At 43.6% G+C, this 18,393-nt stretch overlaps 2 protein-coding genes across 5 annotated transcripts in view; one reads left to right on the forward strand and one right to left on the reverse strand.

Annotated features, from left to right (window-relative positions):
- Nucleotides 1–18,393, forward strand: part of ALDH1A2 (aldehyde dehydrogenase 1 family member A2) — a 274,620-nt gene that overhangs the window by 100,983 nt on the left and 155,244 nt on the right. For 2 of the 3 annotated variants that reach the window (XM_072962340.1, XM_072962341.1), the window contains exon 2: nucleotides 9,996–10,051. The exons of the other annotated variant lie outside the window; for it this stretch is intronic. The gene's annotated coding sequence lies outside the window, so the exon portion shown is untranslated. The remainder of the gene's footprint in view (nucleotides 1–9,995; nucleotides 10,052–18,393) is intronic. 3 annotated transcript variants of the gene reach the window in all.
- AQP9 (aquaporin 9) overlaps nucleotides 1–18,393 on the reverse strand; it is a 43,636-nt gene that overhangs the window by 8,095 nt on the left and 17,148 nt on the right. For both annotated transcript variants that reach the window (XM_006210973.4, XM_031672731.2), the window contains 2 exons: nucleotides 6,157–6,283; nucleotides 1,295–1,432 (listed from right to left, as the gene is read on the reverse strand). In XM_006210973.4, coding sequence (XP_006211035.2) covers nucleotides 1,295–1,432; nucleotides 6,157–6,283 — 265 coding nt within the window. The remainder of the gene's footprint in view (nucleotides 1–1,294; nucleotides 1,433–6,156; nucleotides 6,284–18,393) is intronic.

Below are 18,393 nucleotides of genomic sequence, written 5' to 3' on the forward strand. Positions count from 1 at the left end.
TGCAGGCAGACATGCAGGTTCCGCTTGGCAGATCCACATCGTTTGCCTCTCTTCACTTCACAGTATGGTTGTTTTAGGGACACCCAGAGAAATCCCAGGATGGCGGGTCAGGGAAAGATAGCCCCGACTACCCTCGATGGTTCACTCCAAACTCCAGCCAAATCCCCACTCAGTGGATCCCGGGATCCAGTTTTCTCTGGGGGAAATTCTTGGAATTTTCAAGATTGACCTGAAGCCAAAGTGAAGCTTGGACCTACTCTAGGCAGAATTCATGATGCCCAGTGGGGTCTCCGTAACTCCTAATGATAGTCCAGAATTTGAGGGTGTCAGGTACAGTAAAGATGCCCTTGGAGCAAGGGACAGAGCAGTCCCTGGCACTGCCAGCGCCGCTCCCAGGCCTCTCCTGCCACAGCAGCCAGCTCTCTGGCTTCTGGTCTGGTCTTGAATTCCTATTTACTCTTTCTACACTCTTGTTTCTTAGAACATGCTATGGGAAGAGGTCCCTTTCCACAATGTATCTCTTAGGCTTGGCTCATAAAGTCTAGTTCCTGAGAGCTTCAGTGTGAGAGACATACAATATTGAAACTTGCCTTGGGTTGGAGAGAAGGAACTACTTTACAGTTGATTTTATGGACCCCCAAGATTTTTTAGTGTGAAGGGCCTCAGAAGTCATCTAGTTCAATTCTTTCATTTTCCAGAGGAGGAAACTGAGACCAGTAAGGTCAGACAACATGCACAGCTACATACTCGGTTCACCTGGAACTAAAGTCTGGATCTTCAATGATCAGTACTGTGGTTCCCCCAGGGCTGTTGCAGAAAGGAAGCCCTGGCTATTGGACAGGAGAGAGATGTTCCCTACCCAGCCCATTTCTCTCTGTACTCCCTCCCTTCAAAGACTTTGTTCCAGGTTCCCTCTCTAAATACTTACTCATCAGACCCTTTCCCGCCAGTCAATGGCTCCTCTCCCAGCCAAATCAGGGAAAGCCCCGGAGAAGCCACTGGCCTGTTGCTTATTCCAGCATTGCTCACTGTAGTGCTGGTTGGGTCTAAAGATAGACTTCCTTTAAGTTCTGCTCTGCATTTAAGTCGTGACCATTTTCGTTAAGGGGCTTCATGAATTTGCCCTAATGATAATGTTGGCCCTGTTATTTAAAACTGAAGACTCTTAGAACTGCCTTTAAAGTGTAGAACGCTTCTTGTTCCTGGCTTATCTCATCTCTTCCAACCAAGTAATCCTGATTTTCAACTGAACGCCCAGCTCTCCCTAATATCTGGACTCAGGGGCTCTACTCACCATAGTAAATGCCAAAGAGGACTGCGGACCCTACAAAGGCTCCTAAGAGCTGGGCGCCCACATAAAAAGGGAATTTGACCCACTTCATCCGTCCAAAAAGACACATTGCGAAAGACACGGCTGGGTTGACGTGTCCACCTGCAAGGAAGAGAAGGTGATTAGGAAAGTCAGAGGGCAGGCCAGAGAGAATTATTGTGAGGAAAACCTTGTCTGGAGACCTCAGGCAGAACTCAATCTTCTAAACAGGGGACTGTATGTTAGGAGACAGGTGTGTGTGTGTGTTTGTGTGTGTGTGTTGAGTGGAGAGGAAGGGGATCTTACCACCCTCATGGCATCATTAGACATTGTTTAGGAAGTTCAGCTTTCTGAAAAGGAAGTCAAATATAGAAAGAAACTTGTACTCAAGTGGTTCATGTTCTTTCTATTTTTCTTTCTTGCTATCTATCTTTCTATCTGTCTACCTACCTACCATCCATCCATCCATCTACTGGGTTATGCCTATCTATAAAGCAATAACCCCAAAGAGACTGATGTAAACTGTTAACTTCAATATATTTTTAAGGGAATATACTTACACATCTAGTAATTTCTGAGTCCACATCCAGAGGTCACAGAAACAATGTCAGAACTAAAAAGAGATGTCTCTTTAAGGGGAAATGGCCCTTCCTCCACGATCTGTGCCTCTCACTGAGGTAAGGGGCTCAGTTTACTTTGGGGTGGTCACAGCGTCTGGGTGGATTCTCTGCAGTCCCTCTGGGTAAAGGATGTGTATTTCACACACAGAAATGGAGCAGCATTCCATTCACTCCAACCTCAGCTCTGACTTGAGATGTCAGCCTCCTTGATTCTCATCTCTCTGCAAGACCAGAGAGAGGGCTTGCTCTGGAGTGGGTCACTGATATCCCCAGCTGGCTTCACTGGTAGCAACAACAACACTTACTGAACACTTGTGACATGCTGTCACAGGGGTATGACATGTACTTGGTCCCCCTAAGAACCCAGTGAGACAGGTACTACTCTAGCTAATCAGTGAGGAAACTGAGGCACAGAAATAATGTCTTAAGGCCACATGGCTAATGAGTGTTAGGTCTAGGATTCAAATCCAGGTTTTTTTTAACTCTAGGGCCTGTGTTCTAGGTTATACCTCTTTCAGTTTATAAAAGTTTCTCTGCCTTAGAGGGCCAGAAAATAAAAAAGAATTTCAAAAATCATCTCTGAGCACATGGGCTTGCTTTCTAGGTGCAAAGCGTACTTACTTATGTGAAGAGTATGGACCACGTCTTGCGGGGAAGGCATGAGTGTCACTGGCAATGTGGCCACACTGAAATGTGGGCCTGTGGCTTGTGGAAACAGTGTGAACAAAGGAGTGATGGTGATGGTGATGGTGATACTTAGCCATTTGAACCCCCCTTCCACTGCTTTTGGAAGCCTCCACCTTCAGCCTCCGCCGTGAAGAAAGCCATGCTTTTCCTGAGTCTCTAAGCCAATGTGGGAGGGGTTCTGGCTGCTGGCTAAACCATGAGGGTCCTTTCTTCACCAGTCTCTGCCACTGGGGGGCTAATATAAACAAGAAAATGCCAATATATCAAAGCATAGATGACTTCCTAAAGCTTTACAGACGTGTCAACTGTTTTGTCTTACTTTTACATCCAAGAGGGTCACAGTTCTGGAGACTGACAGGAGTACACCTTACTAGGAAAGCTGGAAACAGGGGTTAAGAGAGGGGAGCGCAAGGGCAGTGGGAAGTTCCTGAAGCCAGCCCTGTTCCTCTTCTCCCAGAGGCTGGCTGGAGGGTAGCTGCCACCCAGCCAGCCTGGAGGGACCCATTGTGAAAAGACAAGGGGACATAAGAAATCAACTCCAGTCAAAAATACCTCCTCAGATGAGCCCACCAATGGGGGGTTTATGGTTTAACACGCTCTTCTTCCAAAATAAAACTTGCCGTAGGTAGGCTTATGCTTTTAGCCTCTCAAAAGCACCCAGAGACAGGAGCTGTTTGTTACTCACCTTGACCTTCATATGCTGCAAGGCACTTAGTAGGTATTCAAGATATGAAAGTTGGGGAAGTAAATAGAGTCCTTTATTCAGATAGCTCAGACTGCAAAGATCTACAGAAGGAAAGTTGTTTGGGGGTCAGAGAGGGTGTGTCTGGGAGGGTGCTCCGCGAAGCAATGAGGGAAGTTTCTCCTTGCAGAGGTGAGTGATCACTCAGCTTACCCAAAGGACAGAGCAGAGCAGTGTAGTGGAAAGAACATGGGTGCTCGAGTCAGAGAGGGCCACTCTCAAATCTTGGCCCTGCCAAGGTTGTGATGATCAGATTATTCCCATGAAGAGCCCAGAGGGTGTAGACGGAGCCCACGAGGGCTGAGATGAAAGTCTTCCGTGAGCAGGCCGGACTCTTCCAAGGTTCTGTCTTAGATGGGTCCCCTCCTCCCCACCACCCACAGATAAATCTGATAGAGATAATATTTCATTTGTTATTAAGCAAACTTTTTTTGCTTTATTCAAAGAATTTTTACTGCTTATAAAATGCTATATCAAAAACAACCACCATAGTGTAGGGACAAGTAAGCAATGTAAACACTTGGCGGGGGACGGTGCGTAATTAGAGCGTTATGAGTTCTGATTGGCCAGATTGGATTGCCAGACTACTGGCATATTCTCAAGGGAGCAGGGTGCGGTAACTGCCTTGCAGTAAGGTGATGTTTTATATTCCAAAACCAGATGTCAGCTGATTTTACCAGTCTGGACCACAAAGTGGGATCCCATTTATGTTTATGCCCAGTATGCATTGGTTATTTTTGGAATTCTCAAAGAGGGCCTCACACGTGCCCACAAACCAGTGTGTTAGCTGCAGCCACCTTAAGAAAGTCCCCTCCCACCATGTAGTCTTCCTCTCCTATTTCTGAGGCTGCTGAAGCCAATACTGAGTCTGCGTGGATGTCATTGGTGGGCCAGTGTGTTGTCTGTGCATGTCCCCCCCAGTTCTCAGGGAGCCCGGATATAACTAATAGAGATGGGGATTAATCCTCCTTTCCAACTCAATGCTGCCTTTTATCAGCCAAGCTCAGATACTGCTCTACCTGTACTTTGAGATCTCACAGTCTCTCGTAAACAGTTTGGACAGCTCCAGAGCTGCGCCTGGAAACAACCTCTAGTGAAAACGGTCCCGTCAGTTCTAGCCCGCACCCCTCTGAGCACAGGGGCTTAACCCCAGGCTAAAGGCCAGATGGGAAGACTCCACACCATCCGTCACTCCCTCTCCTCCTTCCTGCTGGCCCCAGCCCCTTTTCCTCCTGTGGCAACTCCAAATATACCAGTGGATGCAAACAGACACGAAGGGTGTTAGCTATGTTGGTAGAGTCTGGGACCAATTTACCCTAAGTAAATATTTGATGACATTCAATTCAGGGTTTTATGCAGGTGAAATACTGCAAAACCACATCTCCACCTAAAAAAAAAAATAGCTGAGAATATCCCTACGTTTATATTGCATGGTTTGTGGAAACCACACTTGTGTGGATGCAGTTGGGAGCGTGTAGGGGGAGACATTGGGGCATCCCACCTGCTTATTCGAAGCCAGGAGTGTGTTTCGTGTCTGGTGTCAAGGCCTGCACTGTAATTACAGCCTTGGCACGTTCAGGGTGGTCCCTTGGTTATTCCTGTGCCTTAGGTAGGCAGTACAGTGCTGGGTTCACAGCAAAGGTTCGGCAAGAGTTTGAACAGAAACACTGCTCATGCCAAAAAAACTGCACGTACAGGACTCTGTAAGCCAGACTACCAGGATCTGAGTCTGCCTGTGAAATGGAAAGGCTGCCAGCCAGCAGATGACTGTTCCCCTGCCCAGACCACAGAGGCTCTGAGCACTAAACAGTGCTCCAAAGGGAGTATTTGTCTCCAGGCCTGGCAGCTCAACTGCAGGATTCTCCAGCTGGACCGCTCTGCCCAAAGGCCCTGCCTGCCCTGTCCTTCCCATGATAGACCATCGTGGGATAACAGAGACCTGTGCTTCGCTGTCATGTAGACCTGGGTCAGGTCTTTAATCTGCCTCTTTACCAGCTCTAGGAGTTCCAGCAATTTACTCAATCCCTTGGAGCTCAAGTTTTCTCTGTAGAGTGGACAATAATGCCTGCCTCCTCAGCCTGCAGCTGGAGAGGAGAGAGGAGATAAAGCCTGTACGGCACCCAGCACAGAGCCCAGCATGCAGGGGTTACCTTTCTTCCCTTATCACCAGCAGTCTTGCCTTAGTGTTCTGAGCCCCCTGACAAGGCTGCTGAAGATTCTACAAGCCTTTGGGAACTGGATCATTTCCACAGTCCCTTCCTAGGTTCCCAGGCCGAATTAAACTTCGTTTCATTTTGCTTTTCAGAACCTTGAGAATGGCTCCTAATTAGCCCACCCCTCAGGGCAGGATTGGACCAAGCCCTTCGGGACTAGGTCTGCACCTCCATGAAAGCACCAGCCGTTTTGCAAGTGACCTAGACTCTCTCTCTCATTGCTGCAGAGAAAGGTCTGGGGACTTGCCTCTGTTGTAGTGATCTACACTGGGCTGTTCAGCGTGGGGCAGAGCTAGTAAAAGATTGTATTGACAGAGGAATTGTAGGATTCAGTGGCCAGATTTAGGAAGCAGTCAGTTCTAAATGCTAACGCCCATCTCCGTCTCTTGCTAAATGTTGCCTTTGCTCAAGTCACCATTTGCTGGCTATTTAAATTTTGTTGTCTATGAAAAATAGAATCAAATACATATTCTTGCAGGACTGTTGGGATCTAAAAACTAATTAAGGTATGTAAAGCACCCAGAACTGTGCCAGCACGTTGGAATGGCTGAGCTAACAGCAGCTAGTATTAGTTTTACTACTTACCGGAGACACCTCCAGTCACATAAATGGCCATCCCAACTGCCATTGGAAATCCAATAATGATAGTGACGATTCCTCCAAAATGTCCTCGACTGAGGACAGCCTGGGCAACAGAGCCACATCCAAGGACCTGGGATGAGAGGAAACTTGGCAAGTGAGTGCAGACGGCCACAACCAAAGACAGCGAAAAGTCAGAGTAACAAGAAGTATATTTCAAGCAAACTCATGTATTGGGCTGGCACAGGCATCACACAAATCAAATTATAACCCTCTAGCTACGCACAGATAGCAAAGTGGTGGTCCTAGGGCTTGCCTGGCTTACCGATGAGTTTCGTTAGGCCTGCACAGTGTTGGAATTTTGAACGGGTAATTTCACACAATGATCCAGACCTCTGGCTTTTATTTTAATTTTTTTTTAAATTTGAGATAATTGTAAATTTACGTGCAGTTGTAAGAAATATCACAGGAAGATCCCACGTACCTTTTGCCTATTGGTTCCTTTCAGTCAATTAGAAAATTCAGCAACGCATAGGAAAATAATTTCCTGGGACAGAGTGGCCATAGGTTGCTCCCTTTAAACAGAGTTTGAGTCCTCCTGGCTGGCTCACTTCACTTGCGCGTTAAAGTCTTCTTCCTGGCCCCTGCAGGCATTTGAGTTTGCAGTTGCTGCTCTAAGGGCTCTCAGTATAAGCCAGATCCGGCTCAGAACAATTGTATGCACACCCAGAAAGTGGGAGGGCCATTTTTACCATGTAAAAGGCCAGTAGAGGCTAAAATGCCAGAAAGCAAAAGACTACAGGGGGACAGAAGCGGCAAGCAATCCTCGTCCCCAGGTCTCTTCTCCCTGACGAGGCTGTATTTTCCCTAGGGCAGAGGCTGCCAAACCCACCGCTTCTTGCGTTCCCTGTGGCACCAGGCACAAGCCTGCAGGCACTCCACAAACCTTTGCACAAGGAAGGCGAAGTATCATCGTGAGCCTCCGAAAGTCTCCAGCTGATGGAGGCTCTTTTGGAGAATGCAATCAGCATTCAGAAATGTTTGGAATAAACGTAATATGGTGCATCTACCAGCAGAATGCTATGCAGTCATAAAATAGAATGAGGGAGATCTGTGTGTCCCAAAGTGAAAAGACCCCCAGGGTTTATTATTAAATTTAAAAGCGATGCAGATCAATTTTAAAGCAGACTGCCAATTGTATTAAAGACACACTATAGGTATTTCTTTTTATATGCATGGGATATCTCCATGAAATAGGATTGGACACCGCGTGAGGAAAGTAGGTGGCTGGGACAGGTAATGAGAAAGAACTTTTCATTATATATCCTTTTCTCTTTACCAACTGTCTTAGTCCATTTGGGCTGCTATACCGAAATACCACAGACTAGGTGGCTTATAAACAACAGAAATTTATTTTCCACAGTTTTGGAGGCTGGAAGTCCAAGATCAGGGCCAGCATGGTCAGGTGAGGGTCCTCTTCCGGGCTGTAGACTTCTCTCTGTGCTCTCACACAGTGGAAGGGCTGAGCTAGCTCTCTGGGACGTCTTTCATAAGGGCTCTACTAACCTTACTCATAATGGCTCTGCCCTCAGGACAATTTCTAACCAAAGGCCCCACTTCCTAATACTGTCACCTTGGGCATTAGGTTTTCAACAAATTCAGTGAACCTAGGGACAGGGGAACTACAAACATTTAGACCATAGCACCATATATTTCCTAATTTTAAAAAAAATGTGTCATATATATTGAATAACCAGTTAAAACCATTTAATCATGACCCATTAGAGAAGCATTTGGTAAGAAAATGTGATAAATATAAATAAATAAACAAACAAACACACCACATACATACACAGTGGAATATTATTTGACCATAAAAAAGAATTAAAATTAACTCTTGCCATTTGCAACAACATGAATGGACCTTGAGAGCATTATACTAAAATGAGTCAGATAGAGAAAGACAAATACCATATAATTTCACTTATATATGGAATCTAAAAACAAAAAACAAAAAGCCAAGCTCACAGATAGAGAACAGATTGGTGGAGTTAGGGGGTGGGTGAAATAAGTGAAGGGAGTCAAAAGGTACAAACTTCCAGTTATGAAATAAATAAGTCATGGGGATGCCACATTCAGCATGGTGGCTATAGTCAATAATACTGTATAGCATGTCTGAAAGTTGCTAAGAGAGTAAATCATAAAAGTTCTCATCTCAAGAAAAAAAATCTTTAACAGTGTATGGTGACAGATGTTAACTAGATTTATTGTGGTTGGTAATCATTTCACAATATACACAAATATCAAATCATTATGTTGCAAAACTGAGACTAATATAATGTTATATGTCAATTTTAACTCAGAAAGGAAGGAAGGAAGGAAGGGGGCGGGGAGGGAGGGAGAAAGAGAGAGAGAGAAAGGGAGAGAAGGAAGGAAGGAAGGATGGAAAGGAGGGAAGGTGGGAAGCAGGGAGGGAAAGGGAAAAAGAAAGAAAGAAAAAAAGAAAGATTTGGCGAGGAGGGGTTATTGGGAAAGATGAAACAGTCACATACAAATTTGGTAAGAAAATAACAGGACAACAAATGACCATCAGCCATCCTCACATCATGCTTAAAGAGCCACTGTGGTCCTGGTGGAATAAGTTCTGGGCTACAGGATCATTAGATCGTTGCTCTTAGATGTGCACTGGTCAAGCTTTTTCTAGAATACATATTCCAGTTTGGGTTTCATAACTCAAGAGGAGCCAACTGGAGGTTAGGGCTTGGCATCAAGTAGTGAATAATTAGTTAAGGGCCTGTGAGGAAAGGTTTCAGAAACAAATGTATTCCAGGAAAAAGAGATGACAAACGTGAAGACTTCTTACCAGGAAGATGATAACCAGATATTGCATCTCTTCACAAAAGAATGAGAAGGGAAGTCTGAATGTGAAATATGGCAGGTTGCACAGAAATAATTTCCTGACAGTGATGAATTAGTTCTAAATAGCTCCCCTGGGGCCCATTTGTGAGGCCCTTCAGAGAAATATAATTTACAAACAAGGGATATTTAATACATGTGGAATGGTTTTGGTTTACTCCTCCCCGAAGGCAGAGAAATTACCTAGATGATTTTTTTAACATCCTGTTTAGTCCCTGATCCTAAGATATACTGACTTAGCTCTACCACTAGACAGCAGGGACAGGTGAGAGGACTGGACATCTGGAGGGAAGCTCCGGGGCTGCGTATCTCACACATAAGGCTGTCTTTGACGTTGTTCACAGGCTTGGCTCCAGACCCTACAGTGAATGCTAAATAAAGTTGCAGCAGGAACATGTTCCCTTTTCTCCTTTCAAAATACAAAGAAACAAAAAAATCTCCTGGGTCCATTTCACAGCCTACCAGTTTCACCTAGACTTGACATTGTATTTTTTATAGGATCCCTGTCTATTATAATAACAGAATTAAAAGCACCTTGGTGTCTTCCTTTCTTTTTAATTTAAAGCCAATTAAATGCCCTGGGCACAACTTCCAAGCTAACCAACATTTTGGTAGCATCTTCTGAAAAGAGGAAAAGAACATTCCTGATGGCTGAGATGACCTGATTTAGACAACTCCTTTCCACACCACGAGCGTAGGAAGAGACGCATTCAGACACAGGCCTATCCTGAGACAGGAATACTTTCCAGATAAGCTTCTTCCCTCTTCTATGGTGTGATGTGCATGCACTTGGGATAGTCTACAGGAGGCATAAAAGCTTTGAATGGCCGAGTGGACCTGGCAAGGCTTCTGCCCTGTCAAACTTCGTTAAGACTAATATTCTCTTCTCCCACCCTAGACGTTGAACTTGCTTTTCTGTTCTTGTCTAGGGAGGATAACTGATGCTGTGCACTGCAGGAAAGGAACAGAAGGAGAAACGAACAAGGTGAGGACTTGAGTTACCCTAGTCACAAATCGCTACTCAGATGATTTCAGCCCATATTGACATCCTTGCTTCCTAATTTTTAAATACATTTATTATAGCCTGAAAAGCAATGAGGAAGACAGGTAGCTGCCGACCAATGTCCTTCCTTGCCTGCCTCCTCCCACCTGCATTCACTGCACCAGAGAAGCAGATCTTGGATATTCTAATGTATCATGGTCTGATTGCTAGGGAATTGGCCAGCCACTCTAGTTTCCTTCTTCTGTGTGCGCAGTGTAATTTTTTTCATTAAAAATGAGAGCACGACCCTTTTTGGTATTACTGATAGAATTTCCAACATGATTCCCTGCTCTGACCTTTAAGAACTGCCATATGGTTCCCCTCTGTAGGCACAGGAACAGCCTATTATCCTATCCATCCTGTCTCAATTTTTCCGGAACCCCCACCTAGAAATCTTTTTAGGACCCATCACCCTTTCACATTCTTCCCGCTAAGCCTAACCTCTTTTCTCTGACGTTCAGTTGTACTGTCCGTACTGAACGAACAGTACTTAATTGTTTTCCAAGTGCCTGATCTTGGTTTCCTTATCTAGAAAGCAATCTCTAAGATTCCTTTCCATACCAATAGGCAATAATATGCTAGTCTGTTCTGTTCTAGTCTGTTTCCTTGGGTGTTGTGTTTCCCAAGTCCACCACCCACTCCTCCTATGCATGCCATCCACAGGCCTCCACGGTCTCTTCCACCTTCGTGCCAGAATCCAGCACCTGCCTTCTCCAGGAGAGTTAGAACAATCACAGAATCATGTAGCAGAGGGGAGGTATTACAAAGCTACAGATCTAGTCTTCACTGTGCCTCGCAAAGTTCTCATTCATCTCTTATTCATATCTTCCCAATATTTTCACCAAGCCTTCTCTTTTCTCATTAGCCTAAGCCACCTAATCCCCTGTCTGCAAGTAGCACCACCTTCTACTTGACTCAGCAGCTATGCATGGCCTTGAAGATCAGTGGCAATTCAGAATGTCATATAAACATTGTGTTCCAGTTATTCAGTGCTACATAAATAACTCCCCTCCAACTTAAAAATGGTTTAAAATGGTAACATTTATTTTGCTTGTGAATCTGTCATGTGGGCAAGGCTTGGTAGAGCATCTTATCTCTGCTCCATTTAGTATCAAATATGATGGTTTAAAAGTTGGAGGACTGGGATTATCTGAAGGCTCACACAATCACATGTCTAGTGACTGATGCCAGCTGTTGGCTGATGCCTCAGATGGGGCGTTGGCCAACACACCTACAAATGGCCTCTCTGTGTGGCTTGGCTGGGTTCCCAGGGTGAGCACTGTGTGGCCTCCAGAGCCTGCATTCCTAAACCCTGCATCATGCTACCTTAAGAGAGGTTCCATGGTGTAATGGTTAGCACTCTGGACTCTGCATCATGCCACCTTGCAGCCTTGGCACTACATTGTTCCGAACTCAGTAGCAGACAAACTACAACATCCAAATGGGCATTAACCTGGCCTGTGTTGGTTACCTTTAGGAATAGGGAGCTCATTACCACATCAGGCAGCTTGTTCTGTATAGTTTTGGTGTTCCAGTGGTTGAGGAGTCCTTTCTTATCTGAAGCTGGAATCTTCTTTCCATCCTAACTTCTATCCATTAACTCCTGGCTTACTCTTGGGACCACAGAGAAGAAGCCTGTTTCACACACCAGGCATTCCAGTAAGTGGAGGGAGCAAAGAGTCCTCCCTAAGTTCGTTTCTGTCCCTTCATCTCTAACCCCTGGGGCTCCTCAGATTCCCAGTGAGTCTCACTTGGATAAGCTCTAGGTTGTCAGCATTCCTCTTAAAACACAGAGCCCAGGAATGGGCACAATCCTCCCTTATTATTTTTTTTTGAGCCTTTAAAAATGTTTGTTAAGACTAAAAATCCTGTACAGGCTCCTTAGAGAGAATATAAAGAATACATAAAAATATAAAGAAAATAATAAAACACAATGCCTTTACCCGCAAACGGACATGATAAATATTTTGGGTTATTTCTCCCCAGTAATTTTTAAAAATGACATATTTATTTATTGAGGTATGATTAACCAACAATAGCATGTTAGTTCCAGGTGCACAACACAGTGATTCATTATTTTTATACATTACAAAATGATCACCCCAAGTCTAGTTAGCATCTGTCATGGTTCAAACTTATTACAATATTACTATGTTTTCCATGCTGTCCCAGTGACTCACGTGTTTTGTAACTGGAAGTTTGTCCCTCTTAATCTCCCTCATCAATTTCACTCATCCCTCCACCCACCTCCCACACACACACTTTGGCAACCACCTGTTTGTTCTCTATATCTATGAGTCTGTTTCTGTTTTGTTACGTTTGTTTATTTATTTTAATTTGAGATTCCACATATAAGTGAAATCATACAGTTTTGTCTTTCTCTGTCTGACTTATTTCACTTAGCATAATACCCTCTAGGTTCATTCATGTCATCACAAATGATGAGATTTTACTCTTCTTTATAGCTGAGTAATATTCCATTGTGTGTGTGTATACACACACACACACACACACACACACACATTTTCTTTATCCATTCATCTGTTGATGGACTCGTATTGCTTGCATATCTTGGCTATTATAAATAATGCTGCAGTGAACATAGGGGTGCATATAACTTTTCAAATTAGTGGTTTTGTTTTCTTCAAATAAATTCCCAGGAGTGGAATTGTTGAATTATATGAACTTCAATTTTTATTTTTTTGACAAACCTCCATATTGTTTTCCATAGTGGCTGCACAAATTTACATTCCCACCAACAGTGCACAAGGGTTCCCTTTTCTCCACATCCCTACCAACACTTGTTATTGCTTATTTGATGATAGCATTCTGATAGATGTGAGGTGACATCTCATTGTGGTTTTGATTTGCATTTCCCTGACGATTCTTGTTGTTGAACATCTTTTCATGTGTCTGCTGACCATTTGACTGTTTTCTTTGGAAAAATGTTCAAGTTCTATGCCCATTTTTCTTTTTTTTTTTCAATTTGAAGTATAGTCAGTTTACAATGTTGTGTCAATTTCTGGTGTACAGCATAATGTTTTAGTCATACATATACATATATAAATATTCCTTTTCATATTCTTTTTCATTATAGGTTACTGTAAGATATTGAATATCATTCCCTGTGCTATATAGTAAAAACTTATTGCTTATCTATTTTATATATAATAGTTAGTATCTGCAAATCTAGAACCTCCAATTTATTTCTTCCCACCCCCTTTACTCACTGGTAACCACAAGTTTGTTTTCTATGTCTGTGAGTCTGTTTCTATTTTATAAGTAAGTTCATTTGTGTCTTTTTTTTTTTAGAGTCCACATATGAGTGACATCATATGGTATTTTTCTGTCTATTTCTGGCTTCACTTATAAATGACAATCTCCAGGTCCATCCATGTTGCTGCAAATGACATTGTCCCTTTTTTATAGCTGAGTAGTATTCCATTGTAAAAATATACCAAAACTTCTTTATTCAATCATCTGTTGATGGACATTTAGATTATTTCCATGTCTTGGCTATTGTATATAGTGCTGCTGTGAACATTGGGGTGCATGTATCTTTTTGAATTAGTGTTCCCTCCAGATATATGCCCAGGAGTGGGATTGCTGAATCCTATGGTAAGTCTGTTTTGACATTTAAGTCTCCCCAAATTCTTGAATTATTTCATTAGTATCCAAATGTACTGAATCACTGGACATAATACTATTAAATCTGAAATATGTTAATATATGCATATGAGTGTATAAGAGATTGACCTCAAGAGGGACTTGATTGAGATGATATGAGATCAAGATTTCTCTTCTGATATTGCCAGAAATAAAATGGTGTTCACACTATTGCCTCAACCACTTTTGCCAGGTGAGAAAAGAGAAGGGCTGCAATCTGGCATGTAGGAGTTAGATTTCTAATAGCCAGGCCTCCTGGAAACAGAAGATATCAAATAGAAGGCTCGGACCATCACAGTCTCTCTTTTTTGATGAGAATATTTTGTCTTTGTAGAATATGGTTAAGGACACCTTCAGGGCAGAGTCACACACTGGTGGTCCATGGCTGGGGACAGCCTGTAAATAGGATGGCCTCAAAGATATGGTTTGTTTGGCCCACATGGTGATTTTTTTTTTTTAATTTTAGAAATTGTTGTCAGTATTTAAAAATAGGAAAGTTATACATGGAACTCTGGATTTCTGTCCATTCTTGAAGAACTGGAAACTCTGATAAAGCTTTACCCCAGTCCTGCTCAGCCACAGTGGAGAGAATCTGTGCGGCAGACGCCCCCTAAGACAGGGCGTACACTGTCCACTTCCTCCCTAACCCCACCACGCCTTCTTCACTCAGATATTTTACCTGCCTGATCTTAGTTAGTTTTGGGGCCATTGACCCCCATCTTAAGTCCTGGGAAGAGAAATCCTTTTAGATTTTGGTGCCAGTGACTTCCTGGCCCCACAAATACTGAGGTATGATAACACACCTGGACTGAGATGCACGACAGCCTCCCAGTTCCTGGAGGAAGGCTCTCTGGCTGCCTTCGAATGAAGGGCTAACAAAGGGCAAAACTTCATCAAAGGAGGTAGGAATAGGGAGACCACAAAACGCAGTCCCAGTCTTGAGAAGAAAGTCATCTGGGGACTTGCTAGAGGCTCTCCTCCCCCTGTAAGCATTTTGTTTTTTGTAACTGGGGAGGAAGGAGAACAAACCCCGGTCTGTCAGTACACGGGTCTCTGCAGACTGTGGCCCTCCGGCCGGTGCTACAGGTGTGTGCAGCCACAAGTCCCACATCCTACTCCACCTGTCTACAAACCTACTTAGCCCGTGCGACTTTGACCATTGGAACACGTGCTGATAATAGTAATAGCAACAACAATGTCAAGTGCTGTCTCTGAGCTGAGCCCTTTCCAGACATTAGCCCAGGAATCCTCACAGCGACCCCGAGTCAGGTCCTCTGAGAGAGGCTGAGAGGTCAGTAGAGTTCCTCACATTCACATGGGCAGTAGCATGTGATAAGGCCCAGGTCAGATTGCACATAATTTTGACTGCTGGGTGGTTGACTGAGCAGGTAATTACAGCGTGTGTCCCACAGACCAGGCACTCTCACATGTGTTACTTCCGTCATTCTTCCTGACACCTAATCCCCATTTAAAAAGTGAAAGACTGGATGGCTTAACAAAAAAATCATACAGCTAATAAGTGGCAGATTCTGAATCTGGAGCCAGGTTCCCTGATTCCTGGTCCTGTGCTTCTCCTGTGACTACTGCTACTGTCTCGGTGTGGCCACGTGGTTTCTTTATTGGAACAGAATGCCTATTTATGCATGGCTTTCCAGTCAGTTACTTTCAAAATTGGAAAATAAAACTTTCTCAGTCATAACAAAAATACTCCCAAAGAACCAAGACTGAAACCTGGACACTCTGGTTAAAAATGAAGCATCAGGCGGCATGTGGCCTGAGATAACATCAGGACGTGATCCATCTCCTCTCGAGAACCAGCTGTACTTCAAAAGAGATGATGTTAAAGCAGACTCATAAAAAGAGAGGCATCTGAGATTTGAGAACCAGGTGAATGGGCAAATGGCCAACAGCACTGCTCTCCAAGTGAAAAAGCATACCAGGTGCCAACGCAGGCCTCAGAAATGAGAGGTGACTAAACAGTACTATTTCCACTAGGCTGGAAAGAACAGTACTCTCCTTTTCTGACCTGCACCAGGTACTCACATCCCTCAACTCATCCAAAACAATGGTAGCTGGGACAAGAGCTTGATCATGATCCCAGGGCCAGAATAAGAAACTAATTAATTATTTACTAAGGTGGGCGTGTTCATATTAGGATGACCGTGGGGCTGAGTGTGCTGGGTGTGGATGAGGGGTTGGTGAGGACAGTTCTCTCTGTATTCAGAGTGGCCCAGCCATGTCAGGTGGACCTCAGATCACTCTCAAATCTGGAAGATCCTTGAAGATGGGGGAGTTTGGGGCACTGATTTGTTTCTTACATTCATTCCAGAGCCTGCAGTTCCCAAAGTATAGGAGTTCCATGAGGTACTCCTCAAAAAAAGGGATTTGTGGGACAACTATATAATTTAGTCTCCTTTTAGAGATTTACAGTGAAGAATAAAGGCTCTGATAATTCCTGTAGTTGAGAAAACTGCTTAACTTATTTTAATGTAGTGTTTCCAAAGCATATTTGGGAAGGACAGCATATTTTCTTTCACATAATTCTTGTTTGCAATTCGTGAAACTAGTGTTCTTCAGAACACATTTCGAGCAACTCCCTAAAACACTCGGAAGGGACACATTCCACTGAGTGAGCTCAGCGGGGTGAAGAAAATATGCATGAACATGTAAAGAATTTTCAGTTACAAAGGATGTATATGATAAAATGTAAGAATTTGTGTCCTTCCCACCCCAGATTTTATTTTTTATTTTCCATAAGTAATTACTATCAATACTTTCTGGTATATTCTGTTAAAAAATACACGTGTGTGTGTGTATTTTTGCAGATGGGAGTATTTTATACATGCAATTTTCTGCCTGCTTTTTCATTTGAATAGCTTAGTGATTATTTCTACATCAGCATACAAAGATTGGCCTTATTATCTTTAATGGATGCACAAGTCCATTGTGGAGATGCACCCCGATTTCCTTAACCAACCACTGGTTGATAGAGGCTCAGGTTTTGGGGAGAGGTTTCCTTCTACGAAATTTTCAGAATCTAAGCCATGTGGGCTGATTCGAGGATGGGAGGGACTAAGCCCTCAGGTCCTTTTTGGTCATTACTGACCATCCCAGGCCTGTACCTTAGAACATGTCAGCCAGTCTATCAAGATGGTCGAGAAGGCTGGTGGTGAACATTCTGCCGGCATGTTTTCTCTTAAAGAATTTGCTTTGCTTGGCAGGGTCAGTGAGGGCAGCAGTCCTACCTCAGACATGAAATAAGGTGCCCACTAGACGCATGGAGTCACTGCAGGGCTCTTTTAGCATTTGGATGGTGGGTGGTTCTCTCACTTCTCTGAGGCTTCCCTTCCTCACATCCTTCACTTTATGCCGAATGTACATCACAAGGCTGATGAGTAAGGAGGAGCCAACTTCTGCTCTCGTCCCGTGTTCTCCTTTCTTAATAAGTAATGAGAACATGTTGCAACAAACTTTGTCACTAAAGAAAAACTAACCAACCCCACTTCTGGAAAGGAGAAAACAAAAGTACTTCCCCTTTGAAAGTAATTAAAATAGCAAGTTTTCCGGGTCAAAATTAAAACTCAGAGATCACAAGCAGGGCTACGTTTGGCAGAATTAAATTTGGCTTTGTGAGTCTGCAGCCCTCAGATCAGCGACTTGGAACAGACTTTTCTCCCCAGGCCCTTTGGAACTCTGAAATTTCCGGAGTTAGTCTGGCCCTTCAGGCTCATTGCTGATAAGGGGAAGCCTGCGGGAAAATCCTTCTTCAGCTGATACTGACTCAGGCTCTAAGGACTTGAGAGAACCAGCCTCATTTGGAGAAGGCATGGGGTTTCCTAGTCACTCATGGTCATGCATCCCACGTGGGAGAAAGGAAGCAGAGAGTGGTTCTTTAGAGTGAGTGCCCCTCACCACGGCACCCACGTTCATCAGGCTTTATTCAGCTCTCCACTTCACAGTAACCGTTGCTGGTGGGTGATGTACGGGGCGACCTGGCAGAAGCAAGTGCAAACCTGTTCTAGAAGAAAAGCGACTCCCCAGGGGTGGCCATGTGGAGTTTCCGCACTGAATAATAAGCCTTCCTGCAGGGTTTACAATGCAAATTCACAAAACACTCATGGAAATGATCCTTTGTGAATGAGTCAGTAGATAAAATAAGCAGGATGAGTAGCTCCTCCAAAATTCGAGATGATGGAACTAAAATACCATAAACATATTAGGCTTTAGTGAGTTAAACGGATTGAAAAAGCAAGGGAAGGGAAAAGAAAGGCAGGTAAGGACAAGAACCAAACAGAACTTCTAGAAATGAAAACATGTTGATGTAACTGAGGACTTAATGAATGTATTAAACAAGAGACTAGAGATAACTGAATAGGGAATTAGTGAATCAAAAGACAGATTTGAGAACGTGACACAAAATTCAATGTGGAGAGATTGGGATCGAGCATATATACAAATATAATATAATAGGAGTTCTAAAAGAAGAAAATAGAGAATCTGGTGGAGAGGTAAGGTGATAAAGCTGAGAATTTTTCAGAATTGCTGAAAATTGCAAATCTTTAAATTAAAGATGAACAATGAATCCTGAGTACTACAAAGAAAATAAATTCACTCAAGTC

The sequence above is a fragment of the Vicugna pacos genome, chromosome 6 (genome assembly GCF_048564905.1).
Source record: "Vicugna pacos chromosome 6, VicPac4, whole genome shotgun sequence".
In the NCBI taxonomy this organism is placed as follows: Eukaryota; Metazoa; Chordata; class Mammalia; order Artiodactyla; family Camelidae; genus Vicugna; species Vicugna pacos.